General features: G+C 36.0%; 1 protein-coding gene across 1 annotated transcript in view; it reads left to right on the top strand.

Moving 5' to 3' along the window:
* LOC142987545 (hydrocephalus-inducing protein-like) overlaps positions 1-26345 on the top strand; it is a 33541-nt gene that overhangs the window by 5780 nt on the left and 1416 nt on the right. Inside the window, exons 15-72 of the mRNA XM_076136374.1 lie at positions 187-380; positions 593-858; positions 1060-1502; positions 1592-1781; positions 2444-3288; positions 3803-3973; positions 4127-4309; positions 4434-4643; positions 4787-4926; positions 5143-5284; positions 5638-5855; positions 6327-6430; positions 6649-6789; positions 7074-7274; positions 7672-7856; positions 8128-8360; positions 8765-8935; positions 9223-9245; positions 9503-9577; positions 9760-9959; positions 10077-10331; positions 10512-10622; positions 10701-10818; positions 11034-11199; positions 11297-11552; positions 11871-12039; positions 12337-12563; positions 12877-13076; positions 13235-13477; positions 13928-14110; positions 14287-14578; positions 14858-15106; positions 15235-15556; positions 15853-15995; positions 16127-16216; positions 16303-16495; positions 16578-16768; positions 16941-17050; positions 17129-17306; positions 17568-17690; positions 17934-18024; positions 18280-18471; positions 18859-19048; positions 19307-19475; positions 19876-20168; positions 20499-20691; positions 20970-21191; positions 21423-21589; positions 22057-22244; positions 22385-22628; positions 22911-23091; positions 23291-23460; positions 23684-23816; positions 24053-24198; positions 24417-24552; positions 24832-24984; positions 25300-25467; positions 25803-26027. Of these exons, the coding sequence (XP_075992489.1) occupies positions 187-380; positions 593-858; positions 1060-1502; positions 1592-1781; positions 2444-3288; positions 3803-3973; positions 4127-4309; positions 4434-4643; positions 4787-4926; positions 5143-5284; positions 5638-5855; positions 6327-6430; positions 6649-6789; positions 7074-7274; positions 7672-7856; positions 8128-8360; positions 8765-8935; positions 9223-9245; positions 9503-9577; positions 9760-9959; positions 10077-10331; positions 10512-10622; positions 10701-10818; positions 11034-11199; positions 11297-11552; positions 11871-12039; positions 12337-12563; positions 12877-13076; positions 13235-13477; positions 13928-14110; positions 14287-14578; positions 14858-15106; positions 15235-15556; positions 15853-15995; positions 16127-16216; positions 16303-16495; positions 16578-16768; positions 16941-17050; positions 17129-17306; positions 17568-17690; positions 17934-18024; positions 18280-18471; positions 18859-19048; positions 19307-19475; positions 19876-20168; positions 20499-20691; positions 20970-21191; positions 21423-21589; positions 22057-22244; positions 22385-22628; positions 22911-23091; positions 23291-23460; positions 23684-23816; positions 24053-24198; positions 24417-24552; positions 24832-24984; positions 25300-25467; positions 25803-26027 (11415 nt within the window). The remainder of the gene's footprint in view (positions 1-186; positions 381-592; positions 859-1059; positions 1503-1591; positions 1782-2443; positions 3289-3802; positions 3974-4126; positions 4310-4433; positions 4644-4786; positions 4927-5142; positions 5285-5637; positions 5856-6326; positions 6431-6648; positions 6790-7073; positions 7275-7671; positions 7857-8127; positions 8361-8764; positions 8936-9222; positions 9246-9502; positions 9578-9759; positions 9960-10076; positions 10332-10511; positions 10623-10700; positions 10819-11033; positions 11200-11296; positions 11553-11870; positions 12040-12336; positions 12564-12876; positions 13077-13234; positions 13478-13927; positions 14111-14286; positions 14579-14857; positions 15107-15234; positions 15557-15852; positions 15996-16126; positions 16217-16302; positions 16496-16577; positions 16769-16940; positions 17051-17128; positions 17307-17567; positions 17691-17933; positions 18025-18279; positions 18472-18858; positions 19049-19306; positions 19476-19875; positions 20169-20498; positions 20692-20969; positions 21192-21422; positions 21590-22056; positions 22245-22384; positions 22629-22910; positions 23092-23290; positions 23461-23683; positions 23817-24052; positions 24199-24416; positions 24553-24831; positions 24985-25299; positions 25468-25802; positions 26028-26345) is intronic.

Raw genomic sequence — 26345 nt, 5'->3', positions numbered from 1 at the left:
ATCATAGGAGTATACCTATGTCGGCGAGCTAGTTGGTCTACTGAACTCTTGTGTACGTAGACCGCCGACATATGTCGCATGTCGGCGGTCTACGTACACAAGCCGCTAAGTTGTTTCAGCGGGCTGTGTCGGTTTGGCGATTTTGGTGTGTATTGTGCACCAGCTAAGTCTAATGTTTACTTCTAGTTGGTACCTCTATCTGCTACTGGTGTGGGGACAAGTATATTGGTCGGAGAACTTCGCGACAGGATCGCTCTTGGACGTCATTTCACCAGAATACCTTTGAACTACAAAGTCACTATGGAGAACCGCGGCACTCGGATGCACGCATTAGAATGGAGTGAACATTATAAGGCTCCTAAAACCAAACAACAGACATCGTGAGTATACAATTTTAGCTGTTTTACCAATAAAGACAGTGTAGGCACTGATAAGTTAAAATCTTTTGTCATTTTCCCTCAATTACAGTTTCAAAATTGATTGAAAGTGGCAAAACACCGTATAACTCATTAAAGTTTATGACATTTATTAGCAAGACAATAAGTATTTCGTTTATTTAGTTATTGTTGTTTAATTTATTTTTTCCTTTCAGAGGTTTCTTTAACTTAGAACCCAGAGTATTCAAAATGGCCGCGGGAGAAAAGTTAGATTTATTAATTACAGGGATTTCACACAAAGTCGGCAACGTTAAGGAAATGTGGTATTTAGTGGGCAGTGTCGAAGGCATCAACAAAAAAGAGCTGCTATTAGAATGTCAAATCGTCGCTGAGTTTGTTGATCCTAAAATTGAAGTGTCATCCTCGGTGTTAGATTTTCAATATGACTACGGACCTTACAGCGAATATTATAAATTAACAGGTAAGTTTAACTGAACCAGTAGTAGCAAAATCTAGATAATGTTTTGAGTCGGGTCTATTTTAATATATTAGCATCTGAACGAGTCAGCAAAGCCTTGCAACTTCTGAGACCATAGCTAATTTAAGTCCATGTTGTGTATCTGTTTTGTTGCCCAAGTAGAAAATACTAACAGGTCCTACCAAATAACATCTATGTTTTCAGATATTGTGACCATAAAAAATGTATCAAAGTTGCCACTCGATCTCGAAATTAGCGTTAAACCACCGTTTGCAATTATTCAGAGACATGACACGTACATAATACCTCCTGACGAAGAAAAAATGTGTTGCTGTATACGGTACAGGGAATCAGATTTAGATATAATTAACCTTCTAAAAGATTTAGGACCACATGAGTCTCGAGTATTCATTGACTATTTGACGTCGCAGCCCGTTGAGCCGCAACGAAAGGGATCTTTACACTTTTTTCGAGATATTAATAAAATAAAATTAGCGTTTAATCTGACGCACTTAGTCGAAGAACGCTTAGAAGATCGGGATGTCATGAAGTTACAAATACTTTTCGATACAACTAAACATGTGAGCTTAAAATCGAAAGTGTTTTGTGATGTGATGAGGATTAAATTCAAGGGACACAAGAATAAAGTATGTGGTATTCTACTTACTTTATAAGTGGATTGAAATGATTATATTATTTTGGTTATTAACGTTTGTTGAACGTATTTCCTTTCCAGGATGCAATAAAATTAATCGGACAGATCAACTATCCGAACCTATTAGTTCTGTCGCCGCGAATAGATTTTCAATGCATTCAGAACGGAAGTGTGGAAAGCAAGACAGTGAAGATACAAAACGTGACTCCCCTCCTTGTTTGCTATAGGTTTCAATGGAAGAAGTGTATAATCACTAAAATACCTTTAGTAAGTATGATTTTACAGTGAAATTTTACAGTGATTTTAAAAAGTGTGAGCAAATATTCGACTAACAAGAATCTCATGGTTCAAAGTTATTTTTACTCATAAACATATGTTTGAAAATGCGGTAGTGTATATGTTTGGTTTCTAACTCTGGAAACGGTACGGCTAAGCTCAACGCCAAGATTCGACCAACTAATCAGGGACAGTTTTCATATTGTTAGCGGCTTGTTTTGTAAAATCTGTTTTAAAACAATACGAAGATTTGTAAAAATCTATGAGCTGGACCAATAGTTTACAATTTAACGTATTATTTTTCGACAAATTATGAGCCAATAGTGTTCACAATTAAAATTTATGCAACGATATAGTCGATATAGAGAGCTACATATTATTGCTGGTGATTGTACACACTTCGGTGTTTTTTCTTTCCTTTCGAGATTGATGTACGTTTTGTAATTTTCCGCAGCCTGATTATCAAGAATATCCAAAAAAAGAAGAAGTAAGTGTATCCAGCGATATGAAGTCTCATACAACGACTAGTAAGTTGTTTAGCTTTGTTTGTAGATCCATCAAAATACAAGACATGGACTGCATGTATAAATATAAGTATACACAGCTACATATGTCCGGGGCAACGACAGTTACATAGAAATATTCTACTAATTTCAGCTAGCGGTTTACGCGAAATTATGCCAGGTCCTGCTTCGGTGTCAGAACATGAAAAATGCGTTGAAGATGATGGTATTCGCAAAGAAATGACTCGTGTTCTAGAAATATCTCAGATGCACCACAATTCACCAATACATGATTTGATTGAAAACAGTATATCTGAGATTGAAGCGCCTATGGATATGGACACTATGAAAAGGAGAATTATGAAAAAAGTTGCGCCCATGATAGACGGCGAATACGATCCTGAGTTTGAATGGATACATAAGTTCGCTAGGATCAATAAGAGTAATAAAATAGATATCAATGGAGTCTTCCGTCTAGTTCCACATCGAGGACTGCTTAAACCTGATGAGATACAGTATGTGCAAGTGATATTTGAACCGAAACCGAATATAAATGTCCGCGCAATCCTAGAATGTGAAATTTTGGGTGGACCACCAGAAACCATCTTAGTGACAGGTCGCAGTTCAGATTTAAGATATAAAATAAACACTCAAAGACTAAATTTCAAAATACGATCTTTTCATGAGCTCGCCATTGAAGAGTTATTGATAACTAATATAGCGCAGTTGAGTTTTGAGTACACAACTTACTTAACGAAAATCAAAAATAAAAACGAAATGGAAGGCGATATTCTGGAATTGTTACCTCCAGAGAAAGTTTTGGAGCCCGAAGAAGAAATTGATATGCAAATTGTAGTAAAACCTGGAATAGTGGGCTATTTCCAAAGAGTTTTTCTATTGGAGATCGGCTATCTACCACACATACCGGTAGAAGTGTTTGGATGGGGCGTTATACCTCAAGTTTATTTGACTCTACCCCGGTCGAAAGAAGGAGCTGAAGTAAGTTAACAGTAAATATCCTCCGTATTATAATGAAAGCAAAAAGTGTGTGGATGTTTGTTATTCCTTAATACTTAACGGATTTTGACGAAGTAAGGACTAGGAGGTCGCCGGCTAGATGTAGAAAAAAAAAGGAGCGTAGTGAATTCTTATAGCTGTCCTACGTGGCCGAGGAATGCGACGTTGCAAACGGAACGAACGAGCGACTAGAATAAGGGCCAACCTTATTTGCGTCTTGTGTATCCGAAATTGGAAATGTGTCATTCCTAGTGTTTTGTTTTTTAACTTACAGGTCCATTATGTCTCAGGTATTGTATGTCCACGCATTTAAACAAGTTATCATGAACTATACTACAGTACTGCATCGTATTATATTTAATTATATAAGTACCTAACTATGTATCGCGTTATTTGGCTATGATAACTAGATCACAATGCCAAGATTGCATGGATATGAAATACATTCTTAAAATAAATGCTACTAAACACTAATTTAGATAAACTGTTTCTTCAGCTGGATCCCAAGTTGGGGTATCAAGCTATTCCAATGCTGACTAATGAATATTTGCAAGCTGTCAGTGAAATTTTCGCTAGAAATAGACCTGAGCATTTAAATTCACCTTTAACTGAAAAATGTTTCGAAGATCCAGATTTTCAAAAGGATTGGCATATTTGTTCTTCGTGGGTATGTATTCGTTTACCTATACCACTAAACTATAAACGGAATTTATGCAGTCACCCGACTAACTCGCGCTACGGAATAATATTGTCCCAAATCGCTCGTGCTAATATTGTTTTTATTAGTTCACGTTGTTTTACTACGTGTTTGATGTTTTAGGATGGCTGTCCATCTACAATGGACATAGACTTAGCTTTAGAAAGACTGTTGGTGATTAAACATATCAAACAAAAACCAGAGTTACTAAATGTTTATGCTTCTGGAACTAAGACGGGACCTATACCAGGATTTTCCACCATACCTTATGTTATTGATTATGGCGTAGTAATCACGGACAGTTCAGTAAGTGAAACTATATTTATTGTATTTTAATTGTCTCGATTAGAGAACTTGCGCTCCGAAATGTTTGGACCCGCTTTATTGTTACACCATGTGTGTGTGTGTGTCATAAGTCTTTTATCAACAGGTACAATGCATAGCAGAAGTAATAAATTACGGACCAATAATAACAAAGCTGCATTTTGCAAAGGGGACCAACGTCCCTACTTGGTTGGGTATGAAGTTGTGTGGCAAGTTGAACCCAGGGGAGACAGGCAGGCTTGAAGTCACTTTCTCGCCTACGTCTGCTGATTTCACGAACTTGGAACAGGATGTTGAAACTTCTTTTAACATAGAAGTACGAATTCGCGGTTTATTTATTCTTGATCGCTTAAAAATTACTTGTATTTAATGGCATCTCAACTAGTCGCCTTTACAGGGGTTAAGTCCAGTAAAGTATAGTTTATATTTTTTTTTTATACGGCGTTTTGTTTCATAAAGGTACCCTACGGTGTGACAATTCCAATACACATCAGAGCCCTTTGCGCTGTGCCATATTTAGCATCTAATGTTCAAACCATTGATTTCGGATCTGTAAGATGCGGAGATAAGATCGTCAGCTCAATTCCTTTGAAAAATGTGTGAGTATAATATACATTAAAAAAATATATATATATTGCAGAAGTTTTTAAAGTAGTATTGTGTTTAGTTCAGGGTTTGAGATATTATTTATTAACTTGTCTTTTCTTAAAAATAATTTTGCTACTTAATAAAGAAACATAAGGCACCGTTATCGTCTTACCTATCTGGCATGTACTTAATACAATAATAATATATAACTTTGTTTTTAATTATAGAGGCAAACCGACGTGTATTTGGTACGTGACACTGAGATTAAAAGCTCCAGGTCCACCTCCCATGGTAGTAATGGATAGCTCCGGTAAATATGAACCAGGCGAAGGAGGTTGGCTCAGCGTAGCCTTCAAGCCAACTATGGAAGTTAGTCGCTTTTATTAATATTCATTCTATTGCAATTGCATACGCTTTATGGTTTTTTATTTTACTGATATCATCGGTTCAAGTCCTAGTTTTTTTTTCTAGCATAAAGCTTGCTACACACATATTCGGTTCGGCATTAATCGGCCAAGCCGGTCGGCAAAACCGAATATATGTAGATGATCCGAATATGTGTAGCAAGGAACTGCATAATGCTAGTATCTCTTCCAAGCTAAAATAAGCTCCAAAGATCAGAACGCCATATTAAGTTGATTCTCCTTGTAGTCGATACTATTGGTATTTCAGACTTCACTTCATTTTCCAAACATATTTTACGTTTTACATGTTCACTACAGATGGTGTACGAGGGATTACTCATATTTCGATTTCATATGAACCCGAATCGCATGACAATACCTGTGAGAGGTCATGGTATTCTGCCTCACGTGCATGTAATTGGGCCTAACGTGAACTTCCCGCCAACGCTGCCGTGGGCAGAAACGTCGTACATTTACTTCGGACTAACAAACCCTTGTCCGTTTCCCATTGAGTTAATAATAGCTCATAGTGACGAGTAAGATATAATTTGAAGATTTTCTCATATTTTATTTTTGGAGACAGATTCTTCCTTACTTACTGTTGACTTAACTTTAGTAAATGGAAAGAAGAGGAGGAAATACTTCAGTTACTGTACAAATACTACAACAAACCGGACGAGATGTTGGTCCCTGCCATAAAGCCCGGAGAGGGATTTCCACGGGAAATCGTGGACTTTTACAAAAATTTCAACGAACGTGTTAAGAAGTACGTAAATTGAACAGCAAAGTTATTTATCCTGTGTTATAATCTATAGATTTAAGAACAATTGTCCAATTTCTGTTTTAGAATAAGGGATGAAGAAGCCATAGCAAGCGCCAAATCTGTAACGCCAAAGCCGTCCGTCGCACCAAAGTACGTGTTGCTTTAATCATGTTTGATAATTGATGTTAATAAAGTTACTGGTTATATTTCACTGTACATTCGATTGTTGCCATACACTTCACAGGAAAGCAAAGCCGACACCGAAACAAAGTGCAAAGTCTGCAGCATCAGCCAAAGATAGCGCGTCTGTACCGCTCAGGTTTCGAACTGAAGCTGAGATTATAGCAGGTATCTAGAAAATCATTTTATAACCATTTTACCATTAATAAGAGACTAATGTCCCACAACACATCGTGTCCCCGCGACTGCAAATGTATTCCTGCAATGTTTTAACGCCTCGCCTGCGCTCAAGACATAAGTCGCGCGATGTCCAATACGTAGTATATTAAGCGCAATTTCTTGGATTAGTTCGAAAGTCGTAATTCTTATGAATTAATGTCTTTCAGATGAGATAAAATTAATGAAAGATAAAGGCGTAGATCCTTTAAAGGCATGTTTAAGCGTTCCCGACGAGACGGAAACAGACTCAGATACCGACAAGCATTTGAAAGGCCTTCTAGTATTTGTTCATGGCTCTCCCTGTGAAGGTGAATATACTTAACCAATCCAACTGCTCTACTGATATTATAATTGCGTAAGTTTGTGCGGATTAATATTTGCATGCATGTGTGATTGTTACTTCTCCACGAAAAAATAACAGCGGATTATGATAAGATTTGGTAGACAGATGGTTTACAGCCTGGCACACTCATAGCATGTCTTTATCCCGGGAAAAGCGCTGGTGAACTCGTGATCAGAAGCTAGTAATTTATATATTATTGTAATCAAATGTATTTTTATATGAAAGTTAATTATGGTCCGTGTTTTTTAGAAATGCAGTGTCAAGAAATAGGTTACTCCATTGGTAAAACGCTCAATCTTCCCGTCATCAATTTGGATCAATGCATAGTTGAAGCTTTACTTCATGACTCAGAGAGTCAGACGAAAGAAATTCTTCTTTCTGCCATTCACGATAATTATGAAGGAGCGAGAAGGAACATGAGGACCGATTCAGACGATGAACCTCTAGAAGGTTAGATAGTAAATCAATTTTATCGATCAAGAGTTGTGGATTATAGCACACGAGATATTTTACTGAACGTAAACAGTTTTTATGTACCGCATAAACGAAAATAAAATACAATGGTTCTACATCCACTTCAACTTTTTCTGAATCACATAAAAATACAATAGACTTAATGGCCCAGTATTTATTGAGAATATAATAGTAATTATCGAGTTTTTATTTTATACACATCCTCAACTTGACTGCCTCTGTGACACGTTTGGTGAAAATATACGGCTGCTGACATGTATAATGGCAAAACGCAGGAATACTTCAAACACCTCTGTCTGCATCTTCCCGTATAAATGGCGTAATGATATATATGTTCAATCTAAATACTGTAAAATCAAACTATCTTGTTTAGATGACTTTGATGCCACTCAAGATGAATACGAAATACTTATGAAGAAAATAGTATGTTTAGCAAACAACAGAAATGTGCCGACGCCGCGTTCGAAAGCTAGCGACAAGAAGAAAAAGAAATCAGCGACATCAGTCATTTCTCATACGGCTGTAGCAGCCTTCGGATCAACTACACTGTTTCAAATGGTTGTATACATATTAATTTTTTGATTTTACTACCTCTGTGGCGCGGTCGGAAGTGCATCCGACTACTGGTCTTGAGGTGACGGATTAGATTCAAATCGGGCAAATTACTATTGGTCTTTTCTCATTTATATTAGTACGAGTATATTTTTCGATAGTTGGTTAGCCTGGGGTAGTAGAGGACTAGCAAGTCTGAGTAAAATAAATCTATGGATATATTTTTAACTAATAGTACTTATACCTTATAATAATTATCATTTGTCACACTTTACAGGATTTAGTTCAAGAACTCCTTACTGATTTCTTTAATCTGCCCAAATTTAACCGAGGGTTTGTGCTCGAGTCGTTAACAAGCATAGTACTAAAGAACCCTGGTTTAGTACTGACTACAGCACTTAAATGTAAAAGCAATATCTGGAATGCTCATTTAATTTTGTGCCAGTCAGACTTTCTTAAGTGGGCACACACTTATGAAGAGACTCATAAGTCTGCCGACCTTATAATTGAGTACGTATAAATACCTTACATATTACTGTACAATATATGTAGAACTATATTTGGAGTCTCTTAAAAAGATTAATTAATATTTCTTATTAAAATATATACTACTATGCAACGGAAACAGACACTTTCCATCGAATAATCGCACAATGTACGTTTATCCGCGGCATACGCTAATTCAACGGGAGTAATTGATATTCTTTTCTGGAATTTTAATAAACATTGTGCTGCAATTTCTTATAAAGATATATCTATCTTATTAATTTATGTTTTTTAAATCCATTACTGTGCCACTGCTGGGCAAAGGTCTCCTCTCGAACCAGAAGAGTTAGGCCCTAAATATACGACGCTAGGCAAGTGCGGGTATAGAGTAATCTATATACCTATTAACATGCGTATTATTTTTTTAGGCCCGTTGTTAAAGTGTATGATGAAAATGAAATACAGGAAATTGTGACACGTTTCCAAGATATGGATGAAGAGGAATATGAAAACGCTCCTCCTGAACTGAAAACTATTTATATCACATATGGTTTGGAACTTCGAAGAACTAAATATTTAGAAAAAATAATGGACCAAAAGTACGTTGTGCATTCGTACTTATTACTTATCTTTATATATATAATTCTTCTGTAAGTGTGTATGTCACTGAACTTCTCTTAAACGACTGGACCGATTTTGATGGATTTAGATTTAGATTGGTTAGATTTGGTTTTGATTCACAATTTTGTCCGCTGGACAATGTTTTTTCAATTAATTTTTAATTTATTAGACAGGAGAACGTCTGTCGAGTCCGCTAGTTTAATAATAAAATTGTACGTTTCTTCTAACGATATGTTACTTGTTCCAGCCCATTATCACCTATTAGTACTATGCGGGAAAAAGGAAAAGGTACAAAATCATAATTTATTAATAACTCATGTTTAACATTTCCGAAAACATTATATTGTTTTACTTTGAAATTTTGTTATTGAGATTGTAAGGGCAAGTCAAGATTCACAAGATCTTTTTATTTTCGAGGCAACATCTTTTATCCGTGGTCCATGCCCGGCCTATATTCTAGTGAAACTATTAGAATGAACTTAGAAAAACGAAAAAACATATAACTAAAATATTTCATTAATAATATGATTGTGTTTAATGTCTAGAACAGCGCAGCAAGTCATTACTCGTAGTTGAAGGGTCAGAATCGAAGAAAAAAATTAAGAAGGAAGAACCCAAAGGTAAATATGGATTATCAGAAATTAAATTATTTGAAATATAGCCATTTGTCGAACTAGCTCTCGCTTCTTATAAACTTGAATTAATGTGTCTGTGATTTCCCTGATCTTTTAGTTAAAAGTAACTAAAACATGAGGTTGTGCTAAAAATAAAAAATGCTTGCTAAATTACTTGCACTTTTTAGGAAAGCCTACAAGTGAGTTTACTACAATGAATATGAAATACAACGAATATACAAAAACTACTTACGAAAATCTGATAAGTATTGCCAATAATTGGATCTTCGAAGAATGTGATGTAGGATATCCATTATACAACCTCAATGGTCAGGTCGCAGGAGCAGCTTTAAAGAAAGCTAAGAAAAAATCTGAAGTACACTTACAGGTATTTATAACCGCTTACCTTTGTATTTGCAAACTCAATCACAACTCACTCCACAGGAAGATGAGCATTTTGATAAATAAGAGTATTTTCTTAAAATCCTGCCCATTGCTATTACAGATATCCGAAGTTAATCTCGCCGACCGGGGATTTCCATTGACTCTTGTAAATTGTCCCTGCCTGAACTATACGGCAGCCGTACTTAATATGTTGAAGACTTCACCGGTAGTGCGAGCGGCACTCAAAGAAGAAGAAACATATGATATTCTTAAAAGCCCAGTCAATAGATGTGAATACACAGTTCTACTGCCGAAAATTTTCCCAACATTGCATTACGAACCACCTCTAAAGTGGAGATATTTAGACGAAGTGCCGGTAATACTTTGATCTATGTTGATGTCAAGTGAACTATTTAGTGCAATCTGGTGTAAACAAGAAAAAAATAGATATTAATAGATCGCTTTATTACGAGTTAAACGAAAACATTTTAGTAGTAGGTACAATTTATAACTCACTAAAATGTGTCAAAACATTTTAACTCTACATATATTGCAGATAAAAAAATGTGAATGCAACCAATTAACCGATCTCAATCTGTTGGATGACTCTACTCAAGACAACGTACTAAACATTCTTTCTAAATGGCACTGCATTTGCGGTAAAAAGGTACTCTAACGTATTTTAAGAATCTATTATTGTTGGCATAGCAGCAACACTGCAATCATTACTCAATGGCAATTTCAGATGACTTCATCTCAAACATCGACTAGTGAGCTTCCGTCCACGGTCGAGAAAATGGTTGGAGAAGATACGAGTGACGAAGGGTTCCCACCACCATTGCACACTGTTAAATCCATGCAAAGTAATTACCTTAAACTATATAATATCTCTCCCTCATTCCAGGAGGACACCCTAGCCCAAGAGTGGGACATAAATGGGTTAAATTTATACTCCAAAACTAGATTACTGTAATTAAAAGAACCAGTAAAAGAACATTACAGTTCAAATTTATTTAAATGTTCAATCTTCTTTGTTACAATGTTTTTACGATATTTTCACTATCATAATATTCTTTAGGTCCTGGTGCGCGCCTGGTTTTACAACCTGGTGACTTGGTCAGATGTAAATATTCCTTCAGTCCACAAGAGGAAGGTAACTTTAGTGTCAAACGATTTGTCGAAGTAAGTGGATGGCCGGACTCAAGAATAGACATCAATATTAATGGCATTTGTGACCTACCAAGGTATTATCATCATCATCATCACTAAGCATTTTTTTTTTCTACTTACCTAAGGTAAGAAACTCAATAAATGTGTTTTTCATTTTTCATATTGCTACAGATTAGACAGCCGGCCTAAAAAGATGTTTGAGAATTTTGTTCGAAGAACCATCGAAGATTTCGTCTACAAGATAACATATTTAGATGATCTCAAACTATTTGAGTTTGGTCCAATATTTGTAGGACCTAACAGGATATACGAGGAAGAATACACAATCGATTTGAAAAACTCATCTCTAATAACTGCAGATGTTGTGATAGAATTTCTTGAAGACACTACGATATTTCAGATAGATAAAACGTTTATTAGGTTAGAAGTAAGTAACAACGAATAAGCGTGTTAAATTACGCAGCCAGTAAACACCAAATCACATTAAAAGTAGAGATAATACATAAGCAAAAGAACCCTAAAACAGAAATAGAAAAAAAAACAACTAAAGTCCAACTAAAAAAAAACTGCTCTTAACTGGGTTTTACTATGTGATTCTTTAATCATATAGCAAAACCCAGTTTGTTATGTTGTTTTCAACATAACATTGATTTTAAGCTATGCTTAAAGCCACTGTATAAATAATTGTAATCATTATTATCTTACGACAGTTGGATAATAATCGTATTAATATGTTACCACGCAGCCGGGATGCCGTGACAAGTTGACGATATCTGCCGCTCCAGCAGACGAAGGCGTGCACACGAGCGCACTGCTGTTCTGTGTTAAAGACAATCCGGAAATAGTAGTTGTTAACATCGCGTGTAGTGGTGTAAAACCCATTGTGGAAATACTACCTCTCACTAAGACCATTGGTAACTATTACAACATATTTATTACATTTACTTATATACGTAGGGGTATGAAAATTGTTGAGTATATTGCTGCTGTTTTGACCTTACCGCAAAAAATAATTAGCATGAATATCGTGTTAGGAATTACGAACGATAAAAGAGATTTTTCGGATTTCTTTAGAAATAGCAAGATGCCTGCCGAGTAACTAATCGAGGGCACAATTTTATTTAAAGGTTGAATCGAAATCAATAACTATCGACACTAACATTTAACAATAACGAAAAATGTTTAAATAAATTTATAAATATTATATTTAGATTACGGAAAGCTGCTGCTATACCGTCGGGAAGACGACAGATTCATCGTCAAGAACGATTCAATACTACCTGTCATGTGGAAGATCAGAAACCCGCACGACTTCGCTGAAGACTTCATAATATCAACTACGTCAGGCATTGTGGCGCGACATGACAATCAAGTTGTTCCAGTCACTTATATTGCGTGTAGAGTTGGTGTGATCAATAACAGGATTCTAGTTATTGATGTACGTTTGATATCCTTTTTGCCTTCTTCTCCTATTTCTTTTTTCAACGATGTGTACAATGTACATGGTATGGTTTACTTGATTGCGAGTAAAACTCAATGTGTGGCTCGCGAAACCTGAATGCCCGTCGGCATCGTAAAGAATTTCACTCGATCAAGCCATTAGTTCGAGTAAAATTCACGGATCGATCGTGTAAAACTATGGGAGAGCACCGAGCATTTATATTAATCTAAAACGTCACGAAATAATCCTCAAACAATTTTGGCGCTGAATATTACATACATTAGTTAATTGGTATAAAATATATTTTCAGATTTATGATGCGGAAGGGCGCGGGGATCCGATGGTGATAGATAGTCTACTTTTATCAGCGGAATGCTATGACGTCATGGTGGAATGTGCTTACGAGAATCCTAGTGAGACTTACCTTAACTATGGGAATGTTAAAGTTAATTCTACCGTATTTCGCGAGATGTACTTGTTAAATCGAGGCAAATACAATATATATTTCAAGTGAGTACATAATTCGGCTATATCTCTAGATCCTTTAGACTTAGAAATACTATAGTATTATTTTGTATTACTATTATTTCGGTCGGTTTATGTCCTCAAATATTTGGATTACCTTCCTCTACGAAACTAATTTAAGTCTTTTATAATCCGCATTTAAGATTAAAAAAGGTGAAAAATTTTCCCGAGCCGTCGTTGTTGAAATCGTTTGAAGCAGTGCCGGAGAGCGGCATGATACCTGCTTCTGTAAAGCTTCTGTCAATCGACTTCGAGTGCACGCCCACAACGTCCATGAACCTTCAGAATGTACCGGCGTATATCTGTTCCTTGTTGGATGGCAGTAAGGACCAAGTAGTTGTGGCTAAGTTCCCCGTGTGTGTCACTATTGCATCGTTTTATAACACGTAAGTATTCAAAAACCCTTCAGTTAAATACGCATACCACATTGAAGGCATTACGCTTTTTACTAAACAAAATTTGTTTAGGAAACAATGTGGGTTTTATTTATATTTAATTGTGGAATGAGATATAAAATAAAAATCAACTAAAATTTGAGAATACATTCCTGAAAGTCGAGCTACGCAGGCAGGCCCTCTACGGATATTGCTACGAAACGTGCTACGCAACTGGCACCTCTACGGTTTCATCTACGCAACCGAGCTACGCAGCCAGCACCGCTACGATTTTTTGCTACGCAACCGCGTTGCGCAGTCGTACCTACATTATAATAATTTTGATTATAATTTAATTATCGCTTTTTAGTATTGGCCCATTTTACTTATTAAATAAATAATGTTAAATTGCATTATTTTATTAGTAGGTTATGAAATATAAATTCCTTTCTAATTTTTAAGGTTTACATTATTCCCGCTGGGTGAATTGAATTTCCACATAATACCGGTGGGCACTGCGATTATGAGAGATGTTATATTGAACAATACAAGCAAATGTCCGGTCACTTACGAAATAATACTACCTGAGAAGTATCAACCAGACCCCAACGCTCCTATCGTGGCTCCGAAGACAAAGGATAACAAGTAAAACATTCATTTCGTGGTTCATATTATTGACCATAGATAAAATTAAGACCTTATTCGACATAATATTGCAAAAGTTTTACTCTATGGCTTAAATAGTTCACCGGCAATCAAAATTAACAAAATAAATATTTTTGCTTGAAAGACAATATTATTAACTTTGATTTATTACACAGGATCAAGAATCCTCCATTGAAATGCGGCAATTTCTTGATAATGAACGAAGATAATCTCCTCGCTCCGGGAACAAGTCGCACCATACAAATACAGTTCTTCGCGACCGCATCACGCAAGTTTGAGGAAACTATAAACTTTGTGATAAGTGACACGTGCCCGGCTGAAGCACAAGGAGTACCACTGAGGCTGGTCGGAACTGGCGCTATGCCGACATTAGATCTATGGAACATTGAGACTACATTCAGAGAACATCTGATTGTCAAACATCTTTCTGAGTATAAAGTACCTGAGGTATAATTAATAGGCCCATATCTGAAGCTATCTTTCCGCCTCCGCTGAATCGGTCACGAACCTCAGTCGAGCTCTTCGCTCTCTCTCGTCATCCGGTTGCGTATTACATAGTATCTGCCGCACAAGTCAGTGTCACATATAGCATTGTGTAAATCACACGCATTTTGCGCACGCACGCTCGACCGTCGTCCGCCATCGACGTCATGCAGTGTGGGAAAGTTAGCCTAAGTAAATCTACAGTTTATAAATTTTTTACACCACTTCTATTCGTCCTTTCAGTCGTCTCCACATTGCGTATTTGCCGAAAATTCAGTGACCTTACATTTCTTCTGCGTCACTGTAAAGACTCGTTTCACTGGCTCTATAGATCTTTACAACAATGGGCTTGTTGCATGTGCCATAACAATGAAATTACATTATCAGTCGAATACCAATGCCGATATATTCTCATTAGACAAATATGAAACACATATAGAACCATTAATGCACAAGAATCTTGGAATTATATTTACTCCAAAAGCACTTACGGTAAGGTTAATACATACGTCGAGTCCTTAATTAATTAAAAAATATATTTTACTATAAAATTATAAATACGTATTATTGCCAGTACTTTTTGCAAAAATATGTACTAGCGGAAAAATCATAATTTTCAGGAATACAGAGCTGTCTTAGAAATAAAATTGAAGCTGTTAGATAATCAAGAGCAATCGTACAAAATTTGTTTAATCGGTGAAGGTGTAATACCTAGAATAGAAATGGTACAACCCAGACTAAGACATGAAGGTCCTACGTACGTATTCTTGCCGGTCACATGCCTCGGCTCCATTAGCCAGAAACCTATTCGCTTCAAAAACATAAGTTCTGTGAAGAGTTTGGTGATAGTAGACGTGACGAAGGCCAGTCATGAAAAACGACCTGTGTTCTGGTTGACTCCAGCTCCGAACAGCAAGCATATGATCATGGCCAATAATAAAGGTACTTTTTTATTTATTATGAATTTACTTTATAATGACTTTACATAATAAATGTTGATGTTACGTTATAAATTTGCTTATTTCTTTCATCTTTTTTCTAGTATATTGATCACGGTGTTCCACCCACTCATACAAATTAAACACTCATTAATTTAGTAACTATGCTATCGTCCTCTAATTTAAGTCATCACTTCTCTATAAAAATAACATAGACAAGTTTCGAATGTTATAATAGTTCCCAATATTGTTTGTCTTTACAATTTACAGATCCTAGCACGATAAATTTCAACATTGAAGATGAAATCAACATAACATTAAAGACAATACTACAGCCAGATGAAATAGCTACCATATTGATCAATTACAACCCGATTAGGAAGGGTCGTACCAACTGTGAAGTCAAACTGACCATTGTTGAGAACCCCTACGAGTATTTTTCAGTAAGATTTTTCTTATCTGAAAATATTTTTTCAATTATGCTGCCAGTATTTTTTTTCTGTTCCTAATAATACAATGGAAATATGTTCTCGTTAAGAATGATTTGTGTTGTACAGTCTTAGTTGATTTTTAGGTAACATGCGAGGGTGAAGCGTTCATGGAAGATGTCATATTGATGGGTCTTAAAATGCTTCCAATGGAAACCGATCTCGACGCTTATAAAATATCTCCTGACTGGCAAGTTTTTACTTATTACTTTATATGTTAACCGGCAGTTTTACGTCAATAACTCATTCTTAAGCACTTTACTATAGCATTAGAAGTATCGGGGCCCCTTCTACAGTATCTACAGAAGATAGTAAAAGGAAAATGAAACTCGACAGACGAAGGTCTACTAAAGTGAATCAAGACGAAATCAAGAAGAATGTAAAGAAGACATCTCGTACTTCTGTAAACACTAGTAGTGGATCGCCTGCTCAACTAAAATATGTCTTAGATTTTGGTAAGATAACAGTTTTATTACTGAGATTATAAGAAATAACCTAAAATATTAACCTTTATGAATTCGATTTAATGTTTTTAAGGTGGATGTGAATTGTGCTGTATGCAAAGAAGGTCGTTAGTGATGGTTAACAATTCTGAAAAAGTATATAAATTTAGCTGGGCTAATATAGAGCAGCTGGTGATAAGACCATCAATTGGCTATATTTCTCCGGGTGAAGAGAAAGATTTAGAAATAATGTTTTATTCTGCTCAGCCTGTCGTGCTGCTAAGGGTAAGATAAACATATTTTTTACTCGCAAATCTACCCTTGTATTATTTACTAAAGTTATGGAGATATTTTAAAATAAGCCATAACGCATTTAATAATATTTAGGATGGCTAGCTCTCGAAAGTATACCTTCGTATTTAGCATCATTGGTAAAACTACGAATCACAATTTACAGGAGTTTCTGATGTGTATGCTAACAGCCGTGAGTGATGATTCACTGACACTGGACATGAAAGGCACTACCTGGGACAATCGACAAATAGTCACAATGTTTGAACGCAATCAGTAAGTTATAAAAATAAACAGTATGCTGCATTTTTCGTTGTGCATGGCAGTGGTTTTATATTACACGTATTTTTGTAGGGATATAGGCCTCAATCAAAGAGATGAAGTGGTGATTGATGAACAAACCATTCCAGTATCGGAGCCTTTCTTAGGATCATTACAAATGGTTCTCGTATATTCTGCGACGACTGAATACACGAAATATAAGTGTACGTTGCCTGAGACAAAGAAATTGAAGGATACATTCATTTACCAAGTGGGTACCGTTCATTGATGGTTGTTTAAAACTTCGTTATACTATTAAGGAATATATGCACCCGACCCACCGACCAGAAATAAAATCTAATAGGCGGGTTTGGTATGTAAACTGCTTTAGATATACTGTTTAGTGTAGATCATATAAATACATATACATAAATAGTGTTGCGTTTTGTACCTTCGGTTTACTTGCATATTACTAAATGAAAATGCTTACGTTATGTAACTTATTTACGCCTTCTTTTTTAACGTTTTGCAGACAAGGAACTTCAACTTTACTGTAGAAAATGTGGGTAATGTACCAATGAAGATAGTGTGGAATTTTGTTATCGACGATGAATACCCGGCGAGAACTGATAAACACAACAAAAACAAAGTAGAGGTATGCTTATCACTTGTTGATTGCAAAATTTCCTGGCATTCTGTAAATACTGATTCAGATATAAACCTATTTTAGTTAAACAACTACTATAATATGTTTTCTCTTTTTCATTTCGCTAAGTTAAAGAAACAAAACTCTTTATAAGCCTTTCATAACTTCATATATTTTTATGAATAAGAGGGTTAGAGTAAAAAAGAACGGGAAATTTTATGGGTACTATTAATTTTTTAAGTTTTTGTACAGGAGACTGATGATGATGGGCCACACATATCCTCGGTGGGTGACAGCTATAACAGTGTTGTTGACTATCAATCAACTCAACCGGTTGAAAATGGTGAAGTATTGCCTTGTTTGCATTGCATTTGTTTAATATTGCTAACTTTATTTTAGAGTCATTGACGCTAGATTAATTAAAAACTAGTCGTTAAAAAACACATAGGTACACTAAATGAAATATTAATATAAAAGATTCCATCGCTTATGATTTTAAAGTCTAATTTTAATTATTTTCGTAATTTCACTGGAAACAAATAGTAAAATTGTAAAATGGTTTAGTAAAGTGTAAGATACTAATCATTGTAAGTTTCAGATCCTAGTAAAGTGACGTTATTCAGTGGCAGTTTGGATAGACAGAGCGTCGACACGTGGTTTGAGGTTGACCTGCCTTTCCAAATAGAGCCAGTCAAAGGTTGCCTCAAGCCTGGACAGACAACTAATTTTGTTGTGACGTTCTCACCTTTAGACGCTTTCGATTTTAAAGTGAGACTGAAAAGCAATATAGGTAACAGATACATTATTAATTTAGTAAATTTTTGTGATTATTCTTTCTATTCTATCGTATCCTATAGTACCTATAGTGGTCAACCTGGTGTCAAAGTTGTTCGAGCCGCTCGAAGGCCTTTGACATGGCTTAACGACTTATCTTAGTAGACAACAACCGGGACCGACTATTTACGTGCCCTCCAAAGCAGGGAGACGCAGTTCAAATACCACTATGCGGTCACCCATCTATAGGTTGACCGCGCCAAGGATTACTTAACCCACTGATCGTTTACCGAGCGGTGAGCGCAACAGAATATGAGCGCCTCGTTTTTGTGACTAATAAATATATTAACTAATAAAGTACATTTTTGTGACTAATAAAAATACTAACTAATAAAATGTGCAGATAACTTGGACCCGTACGATCAGAATATATCGTGCAAGCTGACTGCGAGGTCGTTGATCCCATACGTCCACCTTGATATAGAAGAAAGCGACTATTTGACGTCAGGCAGAAGGAAGGTGGTCGGAGTGGCTCTTCCTCCTCATATGACTGTTCTGGAATTTAACGTTTTAGGCTCGGGATGTTATAAAAAGTTGGTATCTATTGGCAACATAAGAATAAAAAGATGGTAGAGTAGTGGCCAGTTTTAGTACCTATGTTTAAACATTTTATGTAACTTATGTATCGACATGCTTATCAAATGGAAACGGACAAAATTTTCTTATATTTGTTGCCACTTTTTCTGTCATAAAACGAGTCCCTTATATTGTCTTTCGTTTTAGAAAACTGATAGAATAATAAGTATTAAATTAGATTAGGCGAATTATTAAGTGTTCGATAACGATTTCAGAACATTTAACGTTATAAACCCAACAAGCGAGCCGTACGAGTTTATATTCGAAATGACACTGTCTGACAATCCTGAGCTCATGCCAGTTCATTGCAATATGTTGAAAGGATACGTGGAAGGAGGCACTTCTACCGAAGTCACATTTACATTTTCGCCCACAGCGCCAGGGGTATGATAAAACCACATTATTACGTAGACTAAGCAGAAAACCTTGATCAGCCTTGTATGCAAAGTTCGAGAGTGACAAAGGCATACAACATTTATAATTAAGAACAACACTTACCCCCGGTTACTGAGGTACATTTACCGGTAGTTTATTATTCAATAGCGTTTAAACTCATATAAAAAAACGCTATTGAATAGATAAACTACCACTAAATGTTTCACGGTAACCGGACATTACCCGTAGACCTATGTCGCTTATGATTGCCTGTTTGCTACGGCTACTTAAGAAATATCAATTTAAGCTCGTAAATTGAACACTCACGGCTCTCTACTTACTAGTCAAACTATAGTCGTCGTCGTCGTCGTAAGTGTAAGTGTGTTCATATCACAAGTAAATTTTACAGGTGTACGAATCACAATGGAAGTTTATGATACCCATTTATACTCTTGTGATGAACCTCCTAGTGGTAGGCTTGGTAAGAGAGCCAGACGTGGTGTTCGTCCCCACTATTCTCATAATACGAAACTCTCTGGTGAGCTTCACTACCACAAACGATGTTATGTTGAAGAACAACGAAATGGAAGCTCTCAAGTTCGAATTCAAAGGGAATTCAATGTGTAATGAGTCTGGCAAAACGCCGGTTATTGTGGAACCTAACCAAGGTATATTGAAACCTCGCTCTGAAACACCCATTAGGTAAGATTTACATTGCCTTAGTACATTGTCTTATTTTACAAAAACTTTAATGTATATTCTCTATTCAAACAGTCCTGTATTCTTCTTTTTAATTCCTTCAAATCTAACTTTTTGTTAAACTTAATAAATTGGCAACATTGTGCAGATTTTATTGTTGTCATCAATTTCTCAACTGTCGGTAATCAATTAAAATTTAAAAGTGTATTCAGACTGGTTTATCTATTCAATATTAATTGATTAACCGTCAGCTAACTCGTTTTTATAGCGAAATGTAGAAATAATAAACAAAACGTAGAATAATTGTTAATATTATAATATCTGTCGTTCCAGAATCATATACACGCCAATTGAAGACGGTCCATTGTCGTTCAAAATATTCTGCAGCATTACATACTTGACGAAGTATTTAACGTTGTGTGTCAACGCTCTGAGTTACTCTATTAAACCAAAAGTAACCTACTATTTAATCGGAAATGAACACACTCTAAGCAGTGAACTACAAACTAATATTCATTTAGATCAGGTAATATTTTAAATTCTTTAAATTCTAGATTTCTTCCGGAAAGCTGACTCGTCAATTAACAGTTCTTGAGATATACACTAGGGGCAAGAACTTTTTTCTTCGAGTAATTTTAAATGTCAACAGCATGCTTGTCGACACTGGGTACCGACTGTTAAAAATCGCGCAACTGGTTCATATAACCAGTTGCGCGATTTTTATTTCTTTATTTTAACTCAGTTGAATTGATATACGATTTATCGCCTCTCCAAAAATATTCCTAACCACGATTTACTTTATAGACTGCATCAACTTACGAGAGAACAATACCATTCACCATAAAGAACAACGGCTCAGCAACGTTCTTCTACGACTGGCAGTACAACACTGCGTCTGTGAAGAAGTACCTGCAGGTGCACATTGAACCGAGGAGCGGCCACGTCACACCCGGCTGTGAAGTGGAGTGCACTCTGTTCTTTACCCTCAAACAGATACCTGTTCAAGGGTTCCCGGTTAATTTAATGGTAAGGACTTTTTTATGAATGTGAAAAGCATTCAATGAAATTCATGGTATTTAAATACCAGCCCGCCTTGGCTTCGCTCGGGTTACACAGACTGAGCTTTTACAAATTAAACACTAAAACCTCGCATGAGAATTCATTTAGTAGATTTTAAGACGTTAGACTGTAAACTTAGATATTGACAATATCCATAGTTATAGCTAATAACCTAATGCTAATCTCGTTACCGTGTAGATCTCAGATGGTCCAGAGTACAACATATTGCTCTACGCAGAGATAGAAAAGCCCGCATATAATTTCTCATGTATGGACTACAATTTTGGAAAATGTTTTATTAACGCGCCTGATGCAACGTACAAGAAGACGATTGCATTTAGCAATGACGACAAAGTTCCAGTGCTGTAAGCTGTTTATTACTTATTGTCCGATAATCTAGATTATAATTATCCATACTAATATTATAAACGCGAAAGTAACTCTGTCTGTGTCTGTCTGTCTGTTATTCAATCACGAATAAACTACTGATCCAATTTGCATGAAATTTGGTATGGACATATTTTGATACCCGAGAAAGGACATAGGCTACTTTTTACCCCGGGAAAATGGCGGACGAAGTCGCGGGTAAAAGCTAGTTTATAATAAGTAATTTCACGTTTTTCTAAGTAAAATAGTTGTATGAAACAAGCTACCGTTAGCTGCATAAGCCTGCGGGTCAATGATGTTCTAAATGCAGAATTTTGTATTCCTCCACCAGCCGCAAACCTTGCATGCAAGACTCTCTACTAAGTTTTAAGACTACAATAATAATAGATGTTTTTGCAAAATAATATTCATATTCTCACACATTTGTCATGGTTTTATCTTTCAGCGTCGACTTGAACTTTACGAATTTGCCCGAATTATTCGTAGATTACAAAAAGGTACCAAGTATAGAGCCTGGCAAACGTCAAAAAATAGCGATATACTTCCGTCCGAAACAAGTGAAGGAATACGAATTCAAGTTAGAGTTTTGGGTGAACTCTTTATGTAAAGAGATTATTACGATTACTGGAGAAGGTTTGTATCTTTTCGTTTAAAAGAGATCGCTCTTCTGAGCAAATTATTATTTCTTAATCTCATTGAAAATGATTATCTCTCTCATATTTTTATTTGATAGAGACGACCAATAAATGATTTCAAGTGTATGTTTCCTGCAGGTATTCCTCTCCTATTCGATTTGTACGAGGGTTGTCAGAAGAGCTTCGACTTAGGTCATGTGAAAGTCGGTGAAAAAATCATTCGAACAATAGAGGTGATGAATCACAGCAAAATGCCGATCGACGCTACTTATATATTTAGAGATATGTACCCCGAGGTTGAAGACGCCACGCCGTCCGATGCTACTAGCGTATGCCTTAATCCCAGCGCTATTAACATGCCTGCCGACCAAGGACCCTCCAGGTACAATTTAATTAATTTAATCATTTATTTACATAATAGTTTAATTATAAGGCAACTTCGCAATTAGGTTGACCACTAAGCATACGATAAGAAGAAGATCTCTCACTTTCTATCTAAGAATGTAACTTTATTTTTCGTGTTAAATTTGATCTTAAAGAATTGCACGTTACGGCTAAACGAACCGCAACGCAGTGGTTGTTTAGACACGATGAAAGAAAAAAAATGCTATAGAAGATATAGCCTGCATAGATCTAACTGCAACTTTCTGCTATGGTTTTTCAGAGCTCAAATGCTACAAAAATATAAAGATGATAAGATACGAGCTCAAATCGCAATGGACATTGAGAATGCATTATCATCACTGAAGGTGGTTCCAAACAAGTGCACTATAAAGCCTTACAGAAAAGTGCCGCTCAAGATTCAATTTAAACCAGTGGGCATGATTAGCACGCTTAATGTTCAGGTTCGTGTGATACAAACTTTACTGCAATTGGGATAGTCGAAAGTCGGGAAACGATGAAATTCGAGTAAGATTTAACGAGGCTGGGGTTTTCCTAAATGTTACGGGGTCATCTTGTGAACTATAAAGAAAATGTTAGGTCTAATCACATACCTATTTGCCCCTCTTTTATTTAATTGTAATTTTGTGGATAACATTGCAGCTCAATATGAAAGTGTTTGAATTCGAGAGGCCATTGGTGAAACTGAGTGGATGTGCAACAGGCATGAGCCTCTGTTTCAGTCAGAACTCGTTGCAATTTGGACGAGTGCGTAAACGCGGCTGCAAAATATTGAAAGTTATGTTGCAGAACAAAGGCAACTTTGGTGCAAGGTGAGTATTATTTTGCTTTTTTTCAATAGATTGTACATATTTTATGCATTAAACTTTATTAATAAAAGGTCTAACCTAGATAAGTACAGAGTATTGTGAGCCGAAAATTGTTACAGTTAGTCAGTGTTATATCCCTGTTAGTTTTCTTAAATGTCTTTAGTAATCAATGCATTCATTGTTTCTTTGTGAGAATTTATAATTAAATAACTTTCCTTAACCTCAGGTTCTGGTGGCAACCTCTTAAATCCAAGGAGTTCACGATATCTCCTCAACAGGGCACAGTTGCCGCGCAGACCAATGTTACGTTTACTATTACATTCAGACCAATCAACCATAATCCTTTTATTAAAGTTTGGGTAAGTAACTGATGCATTAATGATTTGAAAATGTTAAGTTAGTGGTTTGAGTACCACTAAATAAGAATAGTACTGCGCTCCCAAGTCCACGCTCTACAATTCTACGTCTAATGAATTATTTCGATAAATCTTCTATATAATTATGAAGTAGCCATTAAAATATTGCCTCTACCTCAGTTGTACTACTAGGTACTTAGTAAAAGTATGTCTAACTTGTATATTATGCTTGATTTTAGGCGAGTTGTAACATAGAAAACTATCCGCCGCTTGAGCTTGCATTATACGCGACATGTGTTGATATTGGAAGCGTCCAAAATAAAACAATGTATTTAGAATGCCCTGTCCGGGAAGTTCAAACCGATTATATTGTGGTTACTAATCCGTAAGTACAACAATACTTCATAAGCTACATAGACACTATCTATTTAGAAGGCAAAGGATTTTCCTGAACATGAAGCTCACCATGATTCAACAAATTATTATCATATAGTTATGTTATCATATATTTTCTGAAAACCTAGACAAAACGTATAACGAATTGATGAACTTTCCTCATTAATCGTTACGTCGAATTAATAGCATAATTTCAAACTATTTCAGTACAGACGAATTGTGGCTCGTTTTATCAGAAGTGTCTGGTGGGCCTTTTGATACCTTGAAAGAGTTCAACGTTGAACCAAATTCAACGTTTGATATCCCTGTACATTTCAAACCTAAGACTATAGGTCAACATGAGGTAAATCTGATTTTAAATTTAACATCCATTCAACCATGTATGGTATCCAGATAGAGTATAGAGTTGTGGGTTTGAACCCCGTAAATCTCGTTACAAGATATATATCTATGTACTTAAATAGTTAGACTTACCTACTCTTATTTAAATACACGAAATTATATAATTATCTACTATGGTTATGTGAATACGCTTTTTTTTATTTCTCGTAAGGTAGATAAACATTACTTATAAAACTATATTCACATATTAAATAGTAGGTACTAATGAATGTGTTTGCAGACCCAAGTACTCTATTCTCCTCTCGGAGAAAGTGCTCTATTTGTGACAGTCATTGGAGTGGCCCAGCATCCAAACCCCAATGGCAACATTAAGATCGAAGTAGCAGCAAAGGATACGTATACCAAGGAATTGCTCGTGTATAATATTACTGAGGTTCGATAAATAACTATATATCATTCGATATAGGAAGATGATAGAAAGTTTGTAAGAATGGTAGAGGGTGATCTATTCATAACAAATTAGAAACTTAAAATTAGCAATAGATATTTCGAGTAAAATTCTCTCATCACTGCAAGACCTCTTTACCCTCCCCAAAGCCTATTTTAAAGTTGGATATAAAATGTATGAGCATTCTTTGTTAAATTATGCAAATTAAAATAATGAATCCGTCTTTTAGAACTAAAAGGTACACCTGAAGTTAATCATTTTGTTGTGAGTTATTTGTATTCGATCCGTTTTGTTTTCCAGAACCCTGAATCTTACATAGTGATAACGGAGTTGGTAAGGTCTGTTCCCGACAAATTCGAGAGTTATTACGAGATAATGTTCCCTGAAACGATAAAGACTTGGGGTGAGGCAGCTGCCACATGTCGATGGACTTATGTATGTTACGAAGAATGCGAAATGCATTTGAAAGTTAGTAAATCTAATTTACTTTTGAGTACTAGGTATGTAGTACGTATTTTAATTCTTAACATCTAAGTCAAAACTGCCATGCGGGATCTACCTAATAGATACTTAGGTGTTCTATTTATTTTTATTCTTGTCTTATTTGAATTTTTCGTGCACGGCGAAGAGACTGGGTGATATAGGAATAGTATGTTCGTACAAAACATTTAATGAACTGAGAGAGCGCAACTGACTATTAACAGCCCTTTTTTACCGTGGTTAATGCAGTAACTGCTCGCGCCTTGCTTCTGAGACATTGCAGTCCAGAGGATAATAGCATAATTTTATCCTTCACTTTACAGGTAATGTTTATAAACGAAGTGAGTCGCGAATACCAATTCTACAATATAGAAGTGACGGTAACAGCAAGTCCTATCGTAGCTACATTGACGTTCGTATCGCGCGCTCGCGAGTCTGTGCAGAAGGAACTAGTTGTTAAAAACCCACTCTCTCAGGATTCTGAGTTCTATATCAAATGCGAACAGCTGCAGAGTCCCGATATGCTAAAGATTAATAGAAAGTCAGAGGTAATTATTGTTTATTTTTTGTGGTTAAGTAACAATAGCCGCACGGACCAATCTTTGAGGTTAAGCTACGCTTGTCGAGGTTGTTTTGTGGATGGGTGGCCATGTTATTCGATCATGTGTCTTCAGTGTTTTTGTTCGATTGTGGGTCCCGGCTGACATTTTCGAAAATCTTTGTCATTGGTATCAAGCTGCATCCGGTGAGACTAGAAGTCGACTCCAACATAGTAAAAAGAAAGGCTAGGCTGTTTGAATCATAATATCTCTACTCAAAAGTGGCGTCGTTCAATGAAAGGGATATTTTTCAACCAAATTATTTGT

The sequence above is a fragment of the Anticarsia gemmatalis genome, chromosome 3, assembly GCF_050436995.1.
Source record: "Anticarsia gemmatalis isolate Benzon Research Colony breed Stoneville strain chromosome 3, ilAntGemm2 primary, whole genome shotgun sequence".
NCBI classification, from domain to species: Eukaryota; Metazoa; Arthropoda; class Insecta; order Lepidoptera; family Erebidae; genus Anticarsia; species Anticarsia gemmatalis.
The sequence above is the reverse complement of the archived record's forward strand: the minus strand, read 5'-3'. Positions and strand labels throughout refer to the sequence as shown.